This window comes from Tetrao urogallus, assembly GCF_951394365.1.
Source record: "Tetrao urogallus genome assembly, chromosome: 17".
Classification (NCBI taxonomy): Eukaryota; Metazoa; Chordata; class Aves; order Galliformes; family Phasianidae; genus Tetrao; species Tetrao urogallus.
In genome coordinates, this window is record NC_136830.1 from 5,001,112 (window position 1) to 5,023,689 (window position 22,578).

The 22,578-nt window shown below is 47.7% G+C and overlaps 1 protein-coding gene across 1 annotated transcript; it reads left to right on the plus strand.

The window, feature by feature from the left end:
* Window positions 1-7,413: 7,413 nt before the first annotated feature.
* On the plus strand, window positions 7,414-20,929 carry CDK2AP1 (cyclin dependent kinase 2 associated protein 1; the record flags this gene model as incomplete). Its single annotated transcript, XM_079544052.1, has 4 exons — window positions 7,414-7,636; window positions 17,068-17,174; window positions 17,997-18,123; window positions 20,862-20,929. The coding sequence occupies exons 1-4, from the start codon at window positions 7,426-7,428 to the stop codon at window positions 20,927-20,929; spliced, it is 513 nt and encodes a 170-aa protein (XP_079400178.1). The 5' UTR covers window positions 7,414-7,425.
* Between the last annotated feature and the right edge of the window lie 1,649 nt (window positions 20,930-22,578).

Sequence of the window (22,578 nt, forward strand, 5' to 3'; positions counted from 1 at the left end):
CGTGATGAATTCTGTACTGAGGTTTGGTTTGCTTGTTTGTTTTCTTTTGGTAAAATGTCCTCAGAGTGTTTTTGTTTTCAAAATATGTTTAATTACACTTTAAAAGGCCAGAGAGCTGGTGAGCTGAGGGCATTCACCCTAGAAAGCCCAGGTATGGTATATTTGTTCCTTCCTTGAAGTCCTGTTACACATTTATAAGCTGAGAGAGTTGACTGTGCCTGCTAAATTCACAATGAACTGTGGGGCACAAAGCATAGATCTGTATCAGCTTAGCCAAGTGGCCAAGTCATAAACAGGGTGCAAGTGATTTAATTACCCCTGGGAAGGAAGCCCTGGCCCCTCTAGGCAGCAGCAGCAGGATGGTGGACAAGACTTCAGGGCCTCTGCACTGGACTCCTGCCTTTGTGCTGGATTCCTGTCTGGTCTCCCAGCTCTGCCTGCACTACTGAAGTTACAGGTGACACTATCTCCTGTGACAAGCATCTGCTAGGGTTGTAAATCCCTCACATTCAGGATTGCCCTTCCCGCTCTGTGTGTACCTAGAGCCTGGCTGGGCTGGTGTGTGTGCCTGTTGTTGGGCTGGCAAGCAGCTCGTGGGGAAAGCACAGAGATTCTCTGCTCCAAAGCACCCTGCAACCTCCTCCCTGCTTTTGTATGGGGAGAAGAAAGGTTCTGCAGGCATTATCAGGCAGCATTACAGGGCTCTGAGTTCTGCACTGCAGTTACTCAAGGCAGGAGCACAAGAGGTGTCACACATCCTGCCAAAATCTGTGTCTGAAGTTTGCTGAGGGCCATGCAGCCTGACTGGGGTGCTCTGAGAACCTGCAACAGCGCTGCAGCCATTTACCCCTGGTTTTCCTCCTTCTCCTTTTTCCCTCCTCTGCTCTCCTCTCCCCCCAGTCATTGTGAAGCTCCACATTCCTTTCCTCACAGTCATTTCCATTTTCCAGACCTGGGCTTTGCTTCCACTCTCTCCTCCACTTCCTTTGCTCCAGTGACCAATAACAAAATAATTAGGGATGCTCTCTTCAGGCTTTAAGGTCAATATATTGTAATAAGGCTATGAGAACAGAGGAGTTTGTGTCTCCCAATTGTTTCAGTAGTCTGATGACACACATTTTCTACTCTGAAGGCATTCTGTGAGGTCAGAAAAGCCAAAAGCTTAACCCCGATGCATCCTTGCAGAGAGTGACACGATTCTGCATATGTTGCAGGGGCCACTTGCTGCTCACCTTCCCATCAGGGTGTGTGGGTGTTGGGCACCGGCAGTGTGTGAGAAGCATTTTAAGTGAGGCAGCACGCAGCTTTGCCGTGGATTCCTCCGGTCCCGGACACAAAGCAGGTTCAGGAGATTCTGCAGACAGCACTGGGATGAAAGCATGGCCCCGAGCCCGTCTGCCCCAGCCAAAGGGCGGAGTGATCCCGCCTGGGCCCGCAGCCACACAGAGGCAGAGCGGCGCAGCCGGCTGAGTGCGCCCCGGGCTGCCCGCCTTGGCACGGCCTTCAAGGATCAGCAGTGGGAGGGAAGCAGGAGCCCAGCCTGCAGGGCAAGGCAGCGAGGTCCTGGCAGACAAAGCGAAGGCATCGGGCAGGGCGATGCAGGCACTGTGGGACCCGTCCCTGTGGGTGGCAGCAGGACTCTGCATGGCAGGGCTGCCAGGCCGTCCTGCTGGCTGCGCCTCTGCAGCTTTGCTTGCCTGTCTGTAACCAGCAAAACGATTTGCTTTCTGTTCTTATTTTTCTTTGCTGGTTTTCACTGGAATCTGGTTGGTTTTGATACTGATGCCTGCTCCTTGTTCCCCTGGCAAACGGCAAAGAGGGAAACTCTCATTACAGAGATTCCAGGCCTGTGCTTTTGTGGCCGAGGGTTTGGAAACTTCTTGTTGCCAATCTGTGGTCCTCCAGGGAGAGCTCCGGCCAGAGCAGGAGAGAGCAGGCTCGCTTCTCGTGCCGTCTCTAAGGTAAAACCAGAGAAGCATTAAGGCTGCCTTCTCTTAAACGTTTCCAGTCCCTTCTGACACCTTTACAGGTGCTGTTTTTTTCCTCCTTCCTGTGCACGCCATTTCCAAAGCAAAGCATCCCCCTCAAAGATGGAATGAGCCTGGAAGCGGCTCCTCGGCCCACAGGGCAGCACCCGCACAGCGATGCTGAGCAGCTGTCTGCCTGGCAGGGCTGCTCCTCTTGGCAGCCAGACAAAGGACGCAGGAGTAGGAGGAAAACAAGGCTGGGAGGGAAAGTCGCTCCAGATAATACAGCATCTGGCCTTGGGAGAAACCATCTGAAAGTGGGGAGCAGGGCAAGGCTGGGAAAAAGTTTGTCTGGGAGAATTTATGGAGTCTGTCTGGAATGGGGATTGAGTGTCCAAACTTGCATCCAAAATCATAGCAAGCCTGTCTGCTGATGTGGGCCAGGTGTTGAAAGAGGATTTCCTGGGGCCTGGCTTGCTGCTGCTGCGGTGGCATTCTTGGCTCCATTGCATTGCAGCCTGCTTTGCAGAGGATCTCAGAGGGCTGCTTCTCCCTGGGTGAGCTATATGGACCCTGGATATTTGGTATCTGGAGGTGTGAGGAGCAAAGTTACCAGGGTTGAACTGAGGAATCTGGATTTCTGCTCAGGATCAAGTGGTCTTTGTCTGTTTTCATGAGGATGGGGCAGCAAGCAGCTAACATCAGCCAGAAAACAGATGACAGCAGAGGGACACACCGATGGCTATCAGCTTTCTCTCAGGAGCAAATCGAGTAGGAAGGAAGCTTTGTACCATCAGGAGGATGCAGTTGTAGGGAACAGGGACAGCAGTGTGAGGAGCTGTAGCAAGCTGATAAGGGAGTAACAATGGAGCCAAAAAGAATAAGATGCACAATTTGCCCACAAATTGCCAGAGTCCCAGGCGGCCTCAGGAGCAGGGCCTGGGGCAGGAGTTCTGTGCCAGGAGGTGGTGACTCAATGTTATCCTACAAGAAAGGTGCTTGGCTTTGTAAAATACATTTTAAAATAATATTTGCTAGAGCTAACACTGCAAAGAAAGAGACAATAGTATAGATAATCTTACGTCCCTTCAGATGCAGAAAACCTGGATTCAGTAGTCCTCTGATTGGCGTGCAGCATGCCAGGAAGGCCCTGTCTGTGGAAAAAGCCCATTTATTAGACTTTATTGAAAGACTTTTATTGAAAGAAAACAACTCTGGTCATCATTTCAGCTGTCAAACAGAACGAATGTTCAGATGAGAACTTCTAAATAAAAGTAAGGCCATGCGGGTGGCGTAATCACCAGTATGAAGTGGGACTTGCCTGCACATTGCCCTGCTGTGAGCTGGCCGGGCTCATCCTGCAGACACAGAAACACACAGCACATAGCAGGCCTGAAGCCCAGGCTGTATGTGCAGCACAGTGCAGCGCAGCACAGGCTTGGGCTTCCTCAGGTCAACTGTGGTGCTGAGCCCCTGGAGGTGCTGGGATGTACCTTCCAAAATAAGCAGCGCTGCAGGAAGCTGCTTTGCATATCTTCCTCCAAAGACTGGGTAAATCCTGCTACACTTACTGCATATTCCCAGCCTGCAGCCCAACTGATTTGGATGGAGCCTGGGCATGTGCATCAACCACCTGTGCTCTTCTCAGAGAGGTTAAATCCACCCGCACTGAAGAATTCAAAAGCTATGTTTTCAACCTGGGCAGGTCAGAGGCTTTTCACTTTGTTTTGAATTTTCAACAGAGTTTAGCACAAAAGAGCAATTTGGAGATTTGCAGATTGAATTAGAGCTCAGAAGCCTATGAAATCAATGCACAAATGTAATATTTGCCAAAGACATGCTGGGGGAAAAAAAACAACAACAGGATCTCTCTTGTGCCATCTTTTATTCTTCTCATTGTTATCTTAATCCAAGAAGAAACAATACTAGCTTGCAACCCATTTGCAGGTCTCTGACTGTGCTGCAGGTGCTGATGACTATTCATCTTTATTTCCAGATGCAAGGGGACAAAGTTTGTCCCAAAGCAGAGGCCAAGGCTCTGCCTCAGAGGCACCCTGACAATCTGCCCTGCCTTCCCACATCACACTTTGCATGCACATTCCGTATACCTTCCTTGCCAGAGCATCCAACCCCACAGAGCTTCAGGAAGGGAAAACCTCCTTGATCTCGGTCAGAATTTGGCTTAGCAGGAGCTGGAAGGCTCACTGCGGAAACCCTGTCTGCTGAGTGCTTCCAGTGGCTTGGGAGGAGCAGAGGTAAGAAAGTCAAACCAGGAGAGGGAACAGAGAGAATACAAAGAGAAAAAGGAGGAGGGGACAAGGTGAAAGCTGCAGATCTTAACACTGTGAATGATGTAGCTGTACCTGTAAAAAATAAGAGCTTTTGTGGCAGTGAGCACAACTTGCAGATGATTTCAGAGACAGGCACCTCTTTCTGTCCATCTTCCTTTGCTGAAAAACATAACAGCATTTATTTTTAAATTACCTCTCAGTGTGGAGAAGGCTTGAAAATGTCATGTGTGATAAAATGGCTCTGCTGTATTTCTCTCTTTGTGACTTGGCCACTTGGTGATTAAGAGCTGCTTTTACTGTCAGTAAACGAGGCTGTGCCATCAGTCTGCTGAACACAGGCCTGTAGCTTGCTGTAAGCAGCTTGGTGCATGCACACTGCTGGAACTGTAGCTGTTACACTCAATGCAGGGCATGCATGTGCAGAACACGGCTCTCATCAGTGCAAGCCATACTGTGATGCAAAGGAAGTTTAAAGCTGCTAGCAGCCCCCATAAGGCAGCTCGAATATGTGGTCATCTTGCTAAACTGCCAGCCTGGGGCACAAGCACAGTGGTGGTTTTATTCTTGTGGCCACAGCTAGTTCAAAATAACTTCAGTAAATCCACAGACCACATGGCAGATAGGAAAAACTCATTTGTACTTTCTGTGCAAGCCAATGTCAGCAGTATCTGCAGGAATCGAGAGGCAGCTAGCAAAGTCAGTTGGAGCTTGCATGGCTTCAGAGGTCAAGCAGTAAGGTTGTCATTTACCAGGGTCTTCTGTCTCATGTGTTTCAGGATGGATATTAGGAAAAAATTATTCTCAGAAAGAGTGGTAATGCATTGGCACAGGCTGCCCAGGGATGTGGTGGGGTCAGCTCCCCAGGAGGTGTTCAGGACTCATGGGGATGTGGCACTGAGGGGTGGTGTGCTGGATCACTTGATGACCTTAGTGGCCTTTTCCAACCTTAATGATTCTATGATGCTGCCACTACTGCCTGTGCCCAAAGAATGGCACAGCAGGCACAAAATACAGAGACTGCAGTACTGCAGTATTGCTGGATTCTCAAAGGACAAATAATCTGGCCCTAAAAGCCATGACCATCTCAAGTCACGTTACAGTTTGCTCCAAAGCTACCAGTATCCTATGCTGAAGGAAGGATAATTTTACAGGATTGTTTCCTTATTCTACCTCAGCCCTGTCCCGGCATATCATATAATTTTAAACCGTCATTACAAAAACAAGCGAAACACAGGGGAACTTGTTCTTCACGGTGATGCAAAGCCGTGAAAAACACTGTGAGCTCAGAACACTCCCATTCGCACTCGCTTGGTGTGACTGTAAACAACTGCACAGCAATGGAAAATCCCAGTGCGGCATTCTCACCTCTCCTGCAGGACTTCACTGCTCTTCCAGCAGAAAGGCAGTGAGTTAGTTATAAACCTGGCAGTGAAATTTGAGGGATGTGGAATTCCAAACGCCGCCGCACTGGGTTTGTGGGTTTACCTACACAATCTTTCAGGACTCTAATGAGAATTACACAGTTAAAGCCTTATGCACCCGTGTGAAAATACTGTCACTGAGCACGTAATTGTGTGCCTGAGGCTCTCAGGTCCCTTCACTAAGAGAAAAGCACGGATCTGTTGTTGTAAAAGCCGCCTGTGCCATTCTGGGTTCCACCACAATAGCTGCAGTCATGCATTTGGACTGAAGATAAAATACAACACCGTGACAAATTTGTGTACTTCATACAGCACCAGCCCTAATTTTCAGATGCCGCTTTCATGCAGCGTGCAGTTGTGAGGAAGAGCTCAGCAGCTGGCTCGCCTCTGCTCTGCCTTCATTCCCTGTGCTGAGAACTCCCCCAGTGCCCCCTGCCCACCCCCTGCAGTGGATGCTCACTGCCTCCCTTTGCACAGCACTCCACCACCGGAGATGCTACAGGCCCCAGTCCGCGTCACCTCAAAGGAATTCACCCCTGACTTCCAAGGAGCAGAGTTGGGCTCCCTGCCCTCGCCATCACTGGCATTAAAAGCAGCAGATAGCGTTGGGCAGACATTGCCTTGTGCAATAAAACTGCTGCCTCCCTCACCGGTCTCGGAACGCTCCTGGTAAGGCAGATGAGGGCTCTCGGTGGGGCTCTCCATGGGGTCCCTCCTTGGGGACTTTCTTTGGTGTCATTCCATGGCGGCACTCTGTGGGGTCTCTCAATGAGGCTCTCCATAAGGCTCGCCGTGGGGTCATTCCATGGGGTCACTCCATGGAGCTCTCTTCGGGATCCCTCTGTGAGTCCCTCCATGGGATGTCCTTTGGGGATCTCTGTGAGGGTCTCAGCTGAAGCTGTGTGCCTTGTGAGGGGCTATCCATATCCTGAGCAGCTGTGTTGGTCTAAATTAATCAATTGAAGGACGATAGGGGATGGAGGAGATGAGTTCTGAGTGGCAGATGCAGGGTAAAAAGCTTTATTACCCAAAACATTTGGGGAGGGGGGATAGATATTTGTTGGGGAAGCTGTACAGCTGCTTGCAAACAGAAAATGAGCCAATGATCAGCAGGATCCGTATTTATTTGTTAATCCCTCAGCAGCTGCAATGCACGTTAACCTTCACCCTTCAGGCGGGCAGGGAGAGCGATTCAAAAGGCAAAAAAAAAAAAAAAAACCAACCAAAAAAAAAACACATAACGGGAAGGCGGATGGAAAAGCTGATTTTTTTTTTCCTTGGAAGCACCGGAGGCGGTGTCGGGGTGCGTGTGTGTGGGGGGGGCTATCGTGAAATTATCAACAGGTATTTTCCACAGCAAACGGCGGGGCCGCCGCGAGGTTCGCCTCAGCCTTTCTCCTCAGGCGTTCCCTCAGGAGGGGCTCCCGCCCGCCGCCCCCCTTCCCGCCGCCGCCGCCCAGGCGCAGGCAGGGGCCGATTCGGAGCAGAAGTTGCGCCCAAACTTCGCGAAGTTGAGCGAAACGCTCCCCCCGCCGCCGCCCAGCTCCCCCCGCCCCTCCCCGCCCGCTCCTCCGGCGGCGACGGCCCTGAGGGGCGCTCCATTGTCTGCCGAGGGGATGGCGGCCGTGCCCCCCTCCGCCGCGCCCCCTCCGCGCCCCCTCCGCGCCGAGGTGCGCGGGGCGCCGGGCGGGCGGCCGCCTCCTCTCCGCCAAAGTTTCGGGATCGGCGTCTCCTCGTGATGTATGGATGATATATTGCATTGTGGGTGTCAATATAACTGACGGCCATATTTGCCGGTGCCGCTCCTGCTGTAAACAACCCAAAGTGTCTGGGAGACGCGGAGACGCTTCGCTGAATTCCATCAGGACGCCTCTCGTCCTCCCGCTGGCCATGTCGCTGGGAATGTCGTACAAACCCAACTTGAACGCCCACATCCCCGGGACTCCCCTCGCCCCGGGTAAGTGCGCGGCGGGAACTGGGCACAAGTTTGGGAGGCGGGCGGCGGGGCCGCGCGGCACCTGGGGCAGCGCCGGGCTGCGCTCCTGCCCGCTGCGCGATGGCGGGGCAGCGCCTCCGAGCCGCCATTACCGCCGTCCGCCCGCCCCGCGCCGCCCCTCGGCGGGGACTCGGCGCCCCGCGGGCCGACCCCGCGCCGCCGCCGGGGCTCCGTCCGCCGGCTTTCCTCCATGCCCGGCTCCCCGGGGCGGCTGATTGATCTGGATCAGGAATATTCCGCCGGCGCCTCAGCGAGGACCGCTGCTGGCGGGACGCCGCAAGTGCCGCTCGCAGCGCCTCGCGGCCGCCGGGCGCTCTCCTCATCCGCGGCCGCCCGGGACCACCGCGACCTCCGCCCGCAGCGCCGGGCTCCGTCCCACCGCCCCGCGGCGGCCCCCGGGCCCTCCTCACTCAGCCCCGTTCTGGAGGAGGCGTAGAAACCGCTCTTTATCCCTCCGAAACAACCTTTTTTTTTTTTTTTTTTTTTTTTTTAAATTATTATTATTATTCCTTCTTCCCCCCCTCCCCCCCAACCCCATTCCTCCGCAGTGGATCTCTACGGGAGCTTTTCCAACTTTCCTCTCTGAAAAGTTTCTCCGATGAGATAACTTTCTGGCTTTTTTTCACCCCCTCTTTCCCCCGCTGCTGCCCGGAGGTGCTGAGGGGCTCCGTCCGCAGCCCCAACAAAGCCGCTTCGCCGTGGGCTGTCGGAGGGGATCTGCGGCCGCAGCGAGCGGAACCAAAATGGAGAAGTTGGTTCTGACGGACTCTTCCCCTGCTGCAGGGCTGGCACCGCACCGACCGCGGGCTGATGTTTAAATCTATTTTATTTTCGAGAAGTTTTGGCCGCTTGGGTTTGAAAGGAGGGAGACCTGCCCCGGTGGTTTTACAGCGTTGTTCTTTCGGGATATCGGTGTGGGATTGAAGGATGCGCTCCGTCCCGGCTGCCCCGAGAGCCGCAGTCCGGCCCTGCAGCCGCCAGCGGGTGACAACCGCCGTCCGCTCAGTGCGGGTCCTGCGCTGAGCACAGCGCGGTGCGGAGCGCCGGTATCGCCCCACGGGCACGGGATGTGCTGAGGATCTTTGACAAAAAGCAGAAGTGTCACCGGAGCGGGGAGGGGGGGGGCAAAAAAAAAAAAAGAGAGAAACAAAGCAAAGCCCGGCAAGGGAAACCATTCCGCTGCCGGCTCCCACGAGAACCTGTGCCTTGCTCTCCGCAACAGCCATAAAATTGCAGGGGAACAAAGGTGGTGTTCTGCGCCGGTGGGGGGGCTGCGTGAGTGTCACTGTTGGGGGACCCGGCCCCATGCCCGGCACTGGGGCTGAGTGGGGAAGTTTGTGCTGCCGGTGCTCTGCCCGTGTGCTTTCTGCTGCTCGTGCTGCGATTCAGATTTCGATTTTTCATGCATTTTATCTTTCCTACCTCCTCCTCCTTTTTTTCCCCCCCCCCCCTTACCCCGTAGCTGCAAGTTTACTGTCATGCTGGAACTATTCTTCTCTAAGTTGTCCTCTCTCCCGAGTTGGGATCGCCCCCGACACCCCCGGAATCTTTGCAATGAAAGAATGTCCTCCTCTGAATCCAAAATGGGCTCTCTCCTCCCTCCCTGCCTTCTGCCATTATCCTCACGCACCAGCTCTTCCTCTCGCTCGTGGTATTGCCAGCACCGTGGCCTAAGGCCAAGGGAGTTAGACAAAGCAGTCCTTGCAGTCACACATATTGCGTTCGGAGTGATAGGACTGCAGATGGCCCCCTCCTTTCTGGAGCTTAATTCCAAGTAGAAGGAGATTGCTTCTCTATTGTGCTGACATCTAATGCCCCCATCCAGGAGGAGAAACCCGAGGTTTGCTTCCGAACCTGGGGCGAAGGAACCCCCCTCCCCCGTCCTGCAGAGGAGAGGAAAACAGGAAATCTGTCCCTTTTGGCCTGAGATCAGCCCTGCAGAAGCTTCTCCGTGTGAATGCTAAGCGTTGTGGTCTCAGCCGACCGAGGGCTCTGGCCAGCAGTGGATCTCGCAGGGATTTTCCTCTGGGAGGTGACGCTGCTGCCCTGCAGTGCAGGGTTTTGGTGCAGGGCTGTTGGAACCGCGTCAGCTCAGCTCCTGGAGCTGCGTCCTTGCTGCAGAGAGAAGTCCTCCCAAGTTTGGGCTGAGAGTGACCACTGCAAAATCAGATTTGTTCCGTGCTCAGTGAGTGGCCCGGCTGGATGGGTCGCTGTGCTGTGTCGTACAGAAGCACGTTTGGGATGCGCAAACCTGGGCTGGAGCCCTGAGGGAGGGGCTGGCTTGGGATGGGGCAGTGTGGGGAGAAAGCCTCTGTGAGGCTGTGGCAGGTCTGGGGATGGCTGTGGGCATGGAAAATGGGGCTGCTTGCTCGTTACGTTGCACCAGACTCTGGGAAGGGTGTTGTGTTGTCAGAGCAGAATCTGGTACCTGTTCCTCCTGCCCAGGTCTTGCAGCATTTTGCCTGAATTATCCATCCCCTTTGTGGATCCCACACACTCTGCAGGGTGGAGCCCCTTTTAATCCACACAAATGCCTTCTCTGCACAGGAGGTAAACAGGAGCTCTGTTAGCGATCTGGGATGCTGTGGCTGTACCTTCACACCATCACCTGAGCCTACCACGTCCCCAGGCACCTCTGTTACCTGTTTTAACATAACGTTTTTATTTATTTTCCTGCATATTGTACTGAATATTGCAAAGTACTACTGCTACAAAGTACTGCTGCTTCCTCCTCACCTGCCTTGTATCTCATATTGTTTAATTCTGTTCCTCTGTAAGAGGATCAACCATTGCACTGAGATAAAGTAGAGCATCTCTACCAACTTCAGTTGAAGCAGAGGGATTTGCACCAGCTGTGACCAGGTCTGTAGTTTGTCTTTTGACTGACATTCATCGGTCGCATGGGTGCGTTCAAAGAGTTGCAGTCAATGGCTCAACGTCCAGTTGTGTTCAGTGAGTTGATGTTCAGTTGCAGTCACCATCTGGATGACAAGGTAGAGATCAGGGACAAGCGGTGCTCCTCAGGGCTCTGCAGTGGGACTGGTGTTGATTTAACAGATTTAACATCCCTGATGAGTTTGCCAGTGACCCAAAACTGCATGATGTGGTCAGGATGCTGGAGGTGCTCGAGGCTGGGCTGGGTGGGGCTGTGGGCAGCCTGGTCTGGTGGGAGGTAAAGGTCTGATGGTCTGTGACTAGGTGAGCTTTACAGCCTCTTTAAACCAAACCATTCCGTGATTCTGTGTTTGTATGGTTTTCTCTGGTCCAGGGCGTTTCCTGGCTCTGTTGTAGATATCTACCAGTTTTGTTCAGGCACATGTTCGAGAGCAGTAGTTTAAAGATCCAGAAACCAGCAGAAAGAGCTTGGATTTTCCTTTGTAATTTCAACTAGAAATGTTACCATGTTTCAAGACAAACCCTGTTCCTGTAATAAAGCTTGAAAACTTTTGTGTTTAGGAGCTGGAGGAGCAAGATGCAGCAGACTTTGGCAAGAGAAAGGACAGTGCCTCAGCTCCTGGTTAGCAAATGGTGCTGCCATGCTGAGGACCAGCGGGGCTGTCAGAAGCTTTGTGGTAAAAAAAAAAAAAGAAAAGAAAGAAAAGAAAAAAAAAAAAAGCAAATTCTCAGAGAGAGGTGAATGAAGAGGTGAATGAGGAAGATTCTTCCCTCACTGGGGCTGGGCTGCAGCTTGCAACTGGGGAGACCGATATTGTTCAGTCCTGAGATGTGATGCCCAACATGTTAGCTTATTTCTTATTGAGACTGCAGTGCAAACTTACATGAGCAAATGGCTTGCTTGTTGCCCTGTACAGACAGCTTGGGTGTCACGGTGTCTGTAGTGAGGGGCTGCTTTTTTTGGAATGAGGGTACTGGAAAGAATACGATTACAAACAATGTGGAGAGCAAAGTGTTCATGTCTTAGCAGAGGGCATATTTTTTAGGAAATGTAGATGATGCTCCACTCCCAAACCCTCATGTTACAAACTAAAAATGTCAGGTTCCCAGGTCACTTGAAATCCACATGAAGCCATGAACAGAAAAGAAACTCGCTAAACATGTTTCAGAATGAACAATTTTTCAGTGGACTTGTTTGGACATTTAGGAAAATGGTGTTTTTGGCTTTGTCTACCAGAGCTCTTAGGTTCAAAGCAGTGACTGGCATGGTTTTCACAACCAGCACATCTCTGCGTCATCCCCACCCACCAGTCAGTTGAGTTGCAGGGTGGTTTTGGTTTGTGCTAGCTTCATTCCTCTTGCGTAAAAGTAAACCAGAAGCTGTGCTCCAGTTATGCAACTGGTGCTCCATCCTTTAGGGGAACATAGAGGTCCAAACCAAAGGCTGGACAGCTTTGAGCCATATTTGTGATGCAGACACCCAGTCTGGGGGATCAGACTAAATTCCAAACTTAAATCCTGCCCCTCGCCCCAGCTACATGTGGTATACACGTACCAAAGGCTTTGATCTTCTGATCCATTCTCACTGTGCCAAATAATTTGCTAATGTAGAAATGCCCTGTCTTCAGCTAGAATAGAAGAGCAGTGGGGAGGCAGAGGGACTGTCTTCTGTTTGTCTGATTTAAAAAAAAAGAAAAAGAAAAAGAAAGAAGAAAGGGAGGAGTTGGAAAGAGAAGAAATAAAACATGACCGTTATCCACATGGGAAGATTAAGTGGAACGAGAGTACTAGAGGAAAGGCCCTGAGTGTGATGGATCAAAAGAGCAAGGCCTCTGGCTGTTACGAAAAAGAATGTCCTATTTCTTGAGAACATATTTATATGTGTGTGTGCTGAATTTTTTTTTGCTTTCAAGTGAAATAGTTTTATTCAAAGAAAGGTCTGTTTCTGCCACACAGGCTGTTTAAGGTGGGAAATAGCGGGTGAAAATAAAACTTTCACAGCCAGTCCTATAAGGAATGTTTTGTGCAGATGAGAACTAGGTCCATTATTTTAAAATTAAAAAAAAATAAATTCTTTGGAGGTTGGGGGAAACGGGGGCTGACAGCATTTTTGCTGTGGGTTGGCATCTTCGTAGTGCTCCATGTGTTGCTTGGCTGTGCAGTAGGTCCGCTTGTGTAGACGTGCGTGTGGTGTCCCATGGATGGCAGGCAGCTCTCGTTGAGCTTAAGCCAAGTTGTGCAGAGGGCTAAGGAATCAAATAATCCCATAGTCAGCCAGAACTCTGCAGCTGCGGTTCAGGCTGTGTGCAAATACTGCAGAGATGGCTGTGGTAGGTGAGGATGTTGCCTCCCATCCTGTGCTGGAGGATCCTTGCCTTGCAACGTACGTTGTCTGTGCAGCTCAGAACATTTCTCGCGTGTTTTAATGCAAACTGGGCCACTTCAGGGCAGAGAAGTTGCATCCTCTCAGTTAAAATATTCCATCCTGGATATCTCAGACCGCATACCTGCAGGAATCTCTTACATTCTTGAGTACAAAGAGTTTGTAAAATGGCAGGAGCTTATGCATGCCATTTTATAGGACCCTGCAAAGCACAGTTATAGAGAAACACATATCCAGTAGGGTTAGCTCTTAAGTCAGTTCTACATGAGTAACTGGGCGAGGTGAGTAACTGTTTCTGATTTTGCTTTGCTGCGTCTGTGAGGGTGAAGCAGAGTGCTGTGGCCACCACAGAGGTGTCCCTGTGGACATCTGGGAGCGGATCAGGTGGGTCAGTGGATCAGGCACACACGTTCCTGCCCCCGCTGCTTCTTTGTGGGGTGCATGGTAAGCTGCTTTTCCAGTTAGCTTTTCAGCAAACAACGGCAGTAGAGGTAAGATCTGAGACTAGCAAACTGGCATTGCTGCTCAGGCTTGGAAACTGTAGAGAAGAAACTGGATGGATCTCTGCAAACCTGTTGGAAATTGATGGGGAGATTCCTGGTCTGAGGGAGTCCAGGGAAACAAAGGTTGGTTCTCGATCCTTTGTCTTGCAGGATGTTACTGGAAGGGAGAGATTTTGACAAAAAAAAGAGAAACAAACAAAAAAAACCCCTCATTTCTATTTGCTGTATTGTTACACCTTATCCTAATTAATGACGAATTATGTTGATTAGCAAGAAACTCACTATATTTTTGTGGGGAAAAAAAAAGCCTCTGTCAGTCTTCTGTGTGAACACAGAAATAAACGACATTGTTGGCACAAGAATAAATGAGTATATAAAAGGTTTTGTGTACGTTTAATTAGGAAAGTGGAGGCAGGAAAGTGTGTACATTAATTTAGGTTTAACGCAGCAGCAAGCACTGAGACAATCTGGGAGGTGATGCAGAGTGTCACTCGAATTCAGTACAAGCACACTCCCTTTTCTGTCAGTTCCTAACTGTCTTGTCTCCATTGTTACTTTAACATGACAGAGCAAGCCTCAATTTAGATCCCCCCTCCTTTTTTTCCTCTCTCCAGTGAATACCTAATCATCAAACGGATTTTTGACTGGGTCTTGGCTCTGAGACTCGTTGGCCTAATTTTTCCTCCTAACTGTAACAGCAATAGCTGGTGATTTTTTAATTGTTATTATTTTTTTTAATCTGCAGTGTACAGAATGTTCAGGCATGCAGATGTATTTCGGGTTAATTGACTAATAGTCATCTGAGACCCAGGGCTTCTCTTTGAGATTAACATACAAAGTGATAGGTCAGAAAGCCTAAGGTCCATTACCCCGTGAGATAATAATATCCCCGCAATTAATTTCATTTTCATGATTGCATCATCTTAAAATGAGGTGAAATCCAGGATTTTTCATCTTCCTTTCCTCCAGCAGAGTTTGGCTGGCACAACTTCTGGCTTGGGCGTGTGGAGCCGGTGCCACGGCCAAGCCAAATCCTTCCTTTGTTCTCAGGGCCTGCTGCTGCTGATAAAGTGGTTGGCGCATGGCATTATGTCTTATTACATTTTTGATGCAGACTGCAAAGAAACGGGTAAACTCACCATGGTTACCACGATCTGTCACTTGGCAGGGCACGCCGTACTCAGCAATGGCCTCTAGTGTCTGCTGCACAGCTCTGCATAGCGTGGGTACAGCAGACAATAAGCACCCAGCTGTGGAGCAGCACCAGGTAGGGCCCTGGCTGCTGGCTGCGGGCAGGAGCGACGTCCCACCTCTGTCCCAGCTCTGTCCCAGCTCTGGCAGTGGGTTCTCCCTCATTGCTGCCTGTTGAAAGTTCTTGGCTTGTGAAACTCCCGTGCTGAGTCCTGCTGCTGTCCACTGCGGTACCTTATGTGTGCAAAGTATGGTTCGGCCCGACTTTGCTGTTTTATCTTGCTACATCATGTTTCTAGTGGAGCTTTCTCTTATGTAGCCATGCCCTGCTGTGTTATTTCATCCAAATGAAGCACACATCGTTTAAATTTGCATAACCTCAAATGATCTCTAATTATCTGTACTATTTTATCATTAGCCAATGATATGCTGGTGAAAACGGTCCTGTTTGCGTGGTCTGCAGCTGTGGGGTAAGTGTTGGTGAGGTCTGTTGAGTGGCCAAAGCAGGATTCCCGAGCCTGGCCATCCAAGTCCTTGCTCAGAGCCAGGTTGGAGCTTCCAGGCCCCGTATGCGTGGTGCTTGCAGTAGCAGCCTGGGAACAAGTCTTTACAGGATGCATCTTTTGTTTTATTCTATGGGAGCAGAAATCGCTAGAGTCTGTCTTTGCTTAATTGAGGTAATTAAATCTTTCTACCTTGCAGCACAAAGGGTTCATTAGTGTTTTGAAGCATTTTGAAATCACTGGAGGAAAGATGCTGTTTGCTGCTGTGTCATGTTTGATAAGTGTTGAAATTTCAAGTCATCTGGACTTGGAATATTGACTGAGCTGTAGGTACAGAAACCTTGCCATTGAGCATGCACAGAGGGAAGGGCTGACTGGGAGCACAGTTGACTACTGTGGTGTTCCTCCCCAGTGCAGGACCCGTGCTCTAGGTGTGTTTTAATTTTTTTTGCTGTTTGTTTTTACTGTGCTTCAGAAGGATGCGACTGTTAACTCCTCATGAAACCTTAGCAGTAGACACATGCAGTATAGTGCCATAAAACTTAGCGGCTTGGTTTGAAACAAAGATAAACCTTCCTTTTTTCAAATGGACCTCGTGTTACCTTCATTAGGATTTCACATCCAGTTAACTGGGCAGGATGTAGAACATACTCTCTTCCTAGAACAAAGACACCACCACAGTGATGACTTGTGATACATTCTGAAATGGAAAGAGTTCCCAGCCGAGGTAGAGTCTGTTCCAATGTGTTCAGCAGAGCTTTTCACAATGTAACTACTGGCTTTCTGTTTCTTGGTGAAGAGAAACAGGGAATGAAATCTCTTGCAACTTCTAAACAAAGCTGGTGGTTTACATGGTTCTGAGCAGCAGTGACTTGTCAATGGTATAATTCAGGTTCATGTGGAAGGTGGTGAATAAGATCCCTTCCCCTAATGAAGGGCAGTTGGGAATTTTTAGCAAGGAATTCTGCAAAGGGAAGATTTGCAGGCAGCAGGAGGTCTGAGTCTGTGCCTGCAGGCAAGGAGAGCAGCACCAGTGGGGGTGTGGGGGCTTTTAACTGCAGGAGTGGAAGAGCAGCTAAGTCGAACACTGCCTCAGCCCTGAGTGTGCAATTCATCACCAGCCTGTTAAAGCTGTTGTAAAACAGGGAGCAGGATTAAGCCCTCCAAAAGAAATCTTATTTCTCAGTAACAAATGCTTACCATAGTGGGGTGGTGAAGTGTCTTGCTTCCCTGTTTCTGAAGTAGTTAATCAGTGATTGCATTGGTAGAGTCTTTGAGCTGACCCATAATCCAAAGAGATGGTTTTTTGCCTTTGATTTACTTGCGTAGCACAGTTTGACAGGCAAAAGATGTTTGATATCTCACAAAGAGGAATAATGCTTAGCAGTCTTCACCTCAATGTCATACAATGAGCAGCAGATCTGATAGACCTCAACTGACTGTTCTCTATGAATAGTTTTGGCATCAGCTGAAAATAGTACTGAGGATAACTTGCATTGACCATGTGATGACACTTTGAGTTGCAAAATTGCTTTCAGATAACTTGCACTGAAAAAGTAAAAATAGCGCAGGGCGTTAGACTCATCTACGTGGAATGTATATATGCAAAAATAGGGCTCCTTAAGATTTAGTTTGTCAAGGCAGAACAACTTGTCATGTTACACTGCTTCACTTTTAGACAAACAATTTGCACTGATAAGGTTGCAGGCTGTGCTATTTTGAAGTGTACAGCAAACATTGGGGAAACAGTAATTTGTCTGTTAGTACGAAGTAGTGTGGCTCTGGCATCGGCTGGCTTAGTGTAAGGTGAGAATTCACAGCTTAAGAAAAGAGGAAAGCCACCTGAAATGTGTTCCCATGTTCACCGACTCATCCATCTGGAGATAATAACAAGCATTTTCTCTTTTTTCTCTGCAGCTGGGAGTGTTCACTCTCCCTCCACAAGTATGGCAACGTCTGCGCAATACAGGCAGCTGATAAACGACTACGGGCCCCCATCGCTAGGGTACACACAAGGGATACAGGTATGGCTCTGCTGCTTGTTTTTTCTTTCACCAGATCACTGACCCTATGACTGCACAGTATCGTGGATAGTGGCCTGTAATCTGAGGTGTTCCTCCCTCTCACTAAGGTCTGAAATCAAACCCAAATGGCAAACTGATTCATCACACATATCTTGGGATCAAATTAGACTAAGCAGAGTGCTGGGTGAGATTAGTTACTAATTAACTGTTAGTCCCTTTCCTTCTGAGTCAGTGAACCATGTCTTGAGTTATGTTCTGGTAGCAAGGGCTGTTACAATGCTTTTTAATCGTTAGAAAAGTAATAGTCCTACACCTTTAACTGTTTGCCTTGGACAAACTGCTGATTTAAGATTGACAGTCTCATGAAGCATGTTACAGACATACCTATGGGCTGGTGAACTTTCTGTGACATCTGTTTACCACTTAATAGGATTTCCCCTACTGTACGGGCAGTTTTGTTTTATCTGCTCTTCATTCTCTCTAATACAAAATATACATCTGAACACTGATAAAGCAGCAAGAGGGTTCAACAATTAGTTCTCAGTTTGTTGTTTTTGTAGGACTGTTCTAACTTCTGCTTCATCTCAGGCTCCATCGTGCAGCTGCATCCTACCTGACTCCACTTTTCGAAGGGCACGTAGCATTGTGTCCAGCCATAGCAGCAAAGGCAAAAAGAAAATCATGTTTATGTAGCAAACCTGACAACTTATTTTTTAAAAAAAGTGGCTTCCTGGGGTATTCAGTGAATTTCCAGGTGCTGTTTGTTCCAATTGTTTTGGTTTTAGTAGCGTGTAATTGAGATTAATCTACTTCCAATTACAGGGTACCAGCAGCAGTCAAGTACCGCAGAGCAAATATGCAGAACTTCTAGCTATCATCGAAGAATTAGGAAAAGAGATCAGACCCACATATGCTGGGAGTAAAAGTGCGATGGAGAGGCTAAAACGAGGTAATGTTTAAAAAAGAGAAATACATATTTTAAGGTATCCCATATTCTTTGTGTACTGACTACTTGTAGGCAGCTTCATAACAATGGTCTCCCTTGAATGGAGACAGCTGTATTGAGCTTGTTGTTAAACTGAGTGTATTAATGAGCAACTAGAGCTCTGGTATGCTCTATTCTTGCTGTATTTAATAGTGGCCAAATGTGTTTCATGTGCACAGGGAGATTTTCAGTTAATAATTCAAACCTTGTTTTAGAAGCCTTAAGTTGTCAGCTGGACATGTTCTGCTAGGTTCTTGGTGACTTGCTTGTTCTTAAACTGAGTCTTCTCTTTTAACATCCAAAATACACAACCAAACATTGTTTTCATCCTCTGATAAACATCACTCACCTCCTTGACCCAAGAGCTCTTACTGAAAGGCTTAAGGAAATATTACTTTGTGTTAAGTTGCACTGAGGCTGGTGGAGAGAACAGCTGGGGAAAAACAGAAAGGGTTTGTCAGTGAAGGCTGTTGAGAGTGAGATGTCAAACATACTCCTCCTCTGCATGGTATGGGGCCACTTAGACTCCATTACCTGTTTCAAGTGGATGTCATTAGGAGTCTGCTGCTAAGGGACATAGAAGCTTTTAGGTCTGGCTGATGAGGTCTCTTCAGCTTTGCTTAGTCAGCTAAAAGAGGTCACATAAATGCCCTTTCCTTTGCAGTGTAAAAGGAACCCCCACATGCCCTGCTGCTTACATCAGCTTGACATTGTCCTCTGCAAAGGACGTGCAAGGGGTATTTGTGAAGGAGCAGTGGGACATTCCATTGCTCCTAAAATGACCCTGAGTGCCACCTACAATGGATGTGCTGGCATTTCTGTCCTTGGCCAATGCACAGAGTTACCTTTTCCTCCCTTTCCTTAGTCCTTGTGCTGAGTTTGGCTCACTCACTTCAACCTGAACGGGAGTGTTACTGTAACAGACTAACATCTCACCACCTTGCAGATCCCCCTTATACTCACCCAAGACTACAAAGCTTTATTTAAGGCTCAACCATTATGGGAGAGTAATATATCTGCCGTGACATGCAATAAAATGACTAGTAGCTGTTCTGGGAAAGGATGCAATAAAGTCTGCTGATGAGTGGTAAGTGGAATCTAGCCCAGCTAAAATCAATGTTGCTGGAGTCTCTCTTTATTGCACTGCCGGAGTCAGTATTAATAGATCATGAATGGCAATAGGCTAATGGGGACAACTTGAGAGAGAGCAGGAGAGATGCAGAACTGTTCAGAGAATATCAGTTGGGTGAGGAAACGTTGTTTTGCTACTTCTTGCACTGAGCATTGATTTGTTCGCTAATGTAGGCTTAAGATTCAGTGCTGCCAACTGTGACTGGCTCACAAATGATGCAAAAAATCCACATTAAGTACTTTTTGCTGCCATCTTTTGGTCACAAAGGTACATCTCTTTGCATTTTAGGAGCTATATGGCTGAAGGAGCATGTGCAAGTGTGAGAGCAAAGTGAGTGAGGGTAACCACGTGATGGCAGCCTCCATGGCCACGAGGAGGTTACTGCTGAGTAAAGTGCCTGTCCCCTGCTCCATCTGCTCCTAGGGACAGAGGATACTGACCTCTAAAACTGGCTAAATTCCCAGCGTTCTACATAATTCAGGGTAGTTCTTCTGCATAAACTGGGCATCCTGCCATTAGATCCAGGTCTAGTATACTGCTTTGATAGGCGTTTCTGCCTCCCACAGCTGTAGGAGGATGCAGCTTTACTTATCTGCCTTAATTTAACCCTGAGCAAAGCCATCCACCCATCATGTCCCCAGTCTCTACTTGAATGTAGAGGCTGTTGCTGTGATCTGGGCTAGCAGCCTTCTAGAGACAGAATCCATTACATCTAACAAGAGATTAAATCTCTTCTATTGCCTTATTGTCATTTCCCCACCTTGTTAAGGAGCATGACTGAGCAGAGAAATCACCTCCCATCTTTTCCTGATAGTAAAATATAACCTTGTTAGTTGTAGAAAAATCTGTCTCCCATCATAAAAATCTAACTTGAGCTCTGTTCTTTCAGCAGCTCTGTGAACATGAAGTTCCAGCATTAAGACTCGAGGTCCATACTGCTAGAACTCAAGGCAGAAGGACTCTGTGGAAAATTCCACATAATACCTATCAGAGTAGATATGGCAGCATGTAAAGCAGTGATGATTTATACTGGGAGCTGAGCCAGTTAGGAGGTACCTTTATGCACATGGCATTACAAGATTTCTCTTATACAACTTGTGCTTAGGCAGTACTATGAAGGCTTGGATTTTGATGCATCCTCTTGTAGAAGAATTGTTCCAAGGCATTAATTAAGGCTCTTAGGCCTTGCTGAAATGACTCCCTAAATAAGTTCAGATGTTTTTCACCCCACAATACCAACATAACTGACAGGTTGATTTTTTTTTCTTTCTAATTAAGTTTCTCATTTTAATGAGATACTGCACATTACAATGTACTTGTCACTGCAGCCCTGCAAAGCTCATAATGCTCTGATTCCTTGTTTGGTCCATTTTCAATCCCTAACACCAGTTTGGGAAAGCAAACTTCTTCAGCAGTGGCTGATGTTAGGGCAGGGAGGGCTCTCTCCATTGTCTGTGTTATGCTGTGGTAGCCTTGGAGACTCGGCAGAAACACATAAACCTTTCTGTGAACTGTCACTGCAAATGTCACCTGAATGAGATAATTTAAAATATGCTCAATTCTTTTGCAGGCATTATTCATGCTAGAGGATTAGTTCGGGAATGCTTGGCTGAGACTGAACGAAATGCAAGATCCTAGCCCATGAATGCAGTTACAAGATCTTCCATCTCTTAATGAAGAAAAAGTAATGCCTACTCATTCTGACTCTTGAAACATTCAGACAAATTCCTTTATTTTGAAGGTTTTACCTTTCTTTTTGCCTTTAAAAATGTATAGTGAAGAATGACAAAACAAGGATTTTTCAACTTGCTGAGGGTTGGCATTTTGTAAAGACACTAAAACTCCCTAAGGCGTTTCTAAACCATGAAAACTGAACTGCATGCAGAGGAATGCTCTCTCCTAGGCTATATTTCAGTTCTCTTCCTATCCAGCCACAATCCCGTTGTTGGGTTTTTTTTAATCCTTTTTACTGTATCAACGTAACCCCAAACTGTCAGTCTTTCAAAGTTTGACATAAGCTGTAAGGACTTTTTTTTTATTAAATAAATGCAGAATAGCATGCTGTACTTAGTAGTCTGCTATGCCACAATTTGCCATACAGCATAGACCCTGCTTAAAAATAATAACCTTCTCCTCCTCTTACTTTTCCTTTTTTGTTCATTTTGCATAAACACTTGCATGACTAATAGTGCTTTGAAGTCCTTTTAAAGTGCATGAATTATATGGAAAATAGGGAAGCCTATTAAATAATAACAAGGTTCTGGAAAGCTAATTTCTACATTAAGGCTGGAGATTTCAGTTTTAAGTTTGCAAAAAAAAAAAAAATTCTGGATAAATTACTAAAACTTATTTGCATCTTTTTATGTATTTATTACTTGATGTAATAAAGCTTATTTTCATTAACAGTTTGTATTAAAAGTATCTACAGTCACTTTGTTCAGATTCACACATCTGGTATGAAAAGCAAAGATATAACCTTCATGAAGGAGGCTCACATTCAGGAAGAAGGGAATGGGCCTGCAAACTGTTGGTCTGTTTTCATTGAAGGTACAGTCCTGCTGCAGTCGACTTCTGTCAGAGGATGGTATTGTTGCTAGTAGTCTACCTTGCTTTCAAAATACACAGGCAGCTTGGCTTCTTGAAGCTGTTTGCCTTTGTTATGGAAGGTCAGAACGCAGTTAGCAGCCTGTGAGGGTTCTGCTGAAAATTAGAGAAGTTCTAGTTAAGCAATTAGTAACTATTAGCAGTATTAAAATACTGATAAGCCTGATAAGCCCTCACTTGTAGGAATGCCTGCCTTCCCTCCTCAACAATGCTCATCATCACTGCAGGTAAAAGCTGTAAAGCTATGTTTAAAATTCCTTCAGAATTGAGGGAGCTGGAGCATTTATGCAGGAAGTTCAACTAACAGATCTGAAGGAGACAGTCAGTGACTGGTGGTGCTTTGTCTCAAGTTTGTGTACTCGATCAGAGTATCACAGAGCAGCTTTTTCAGGTCCCATCTAACCCTGGTCACTTTATGCAGGATTTATATCAGTGTAGGCATTGTCTAAGTAAGGATGGAATGTTAAAACCTGTAAGGAATTCTCCTTATGTACTGGAACGCCTATGAAATAGTACAAGGCAGAAACTCAGCAGAAAAAAGATTCTTAAATACAAGTAATGAGATGATGGCAAACAGAAGTAAGAACACACTGTGCTTTAACTCTTCAACTTTACTGTAAGAACAGGTCAGGTCACTACTCAATACTTCTGTTGTGCTTACGAAGCTCATTGTTATACATCAG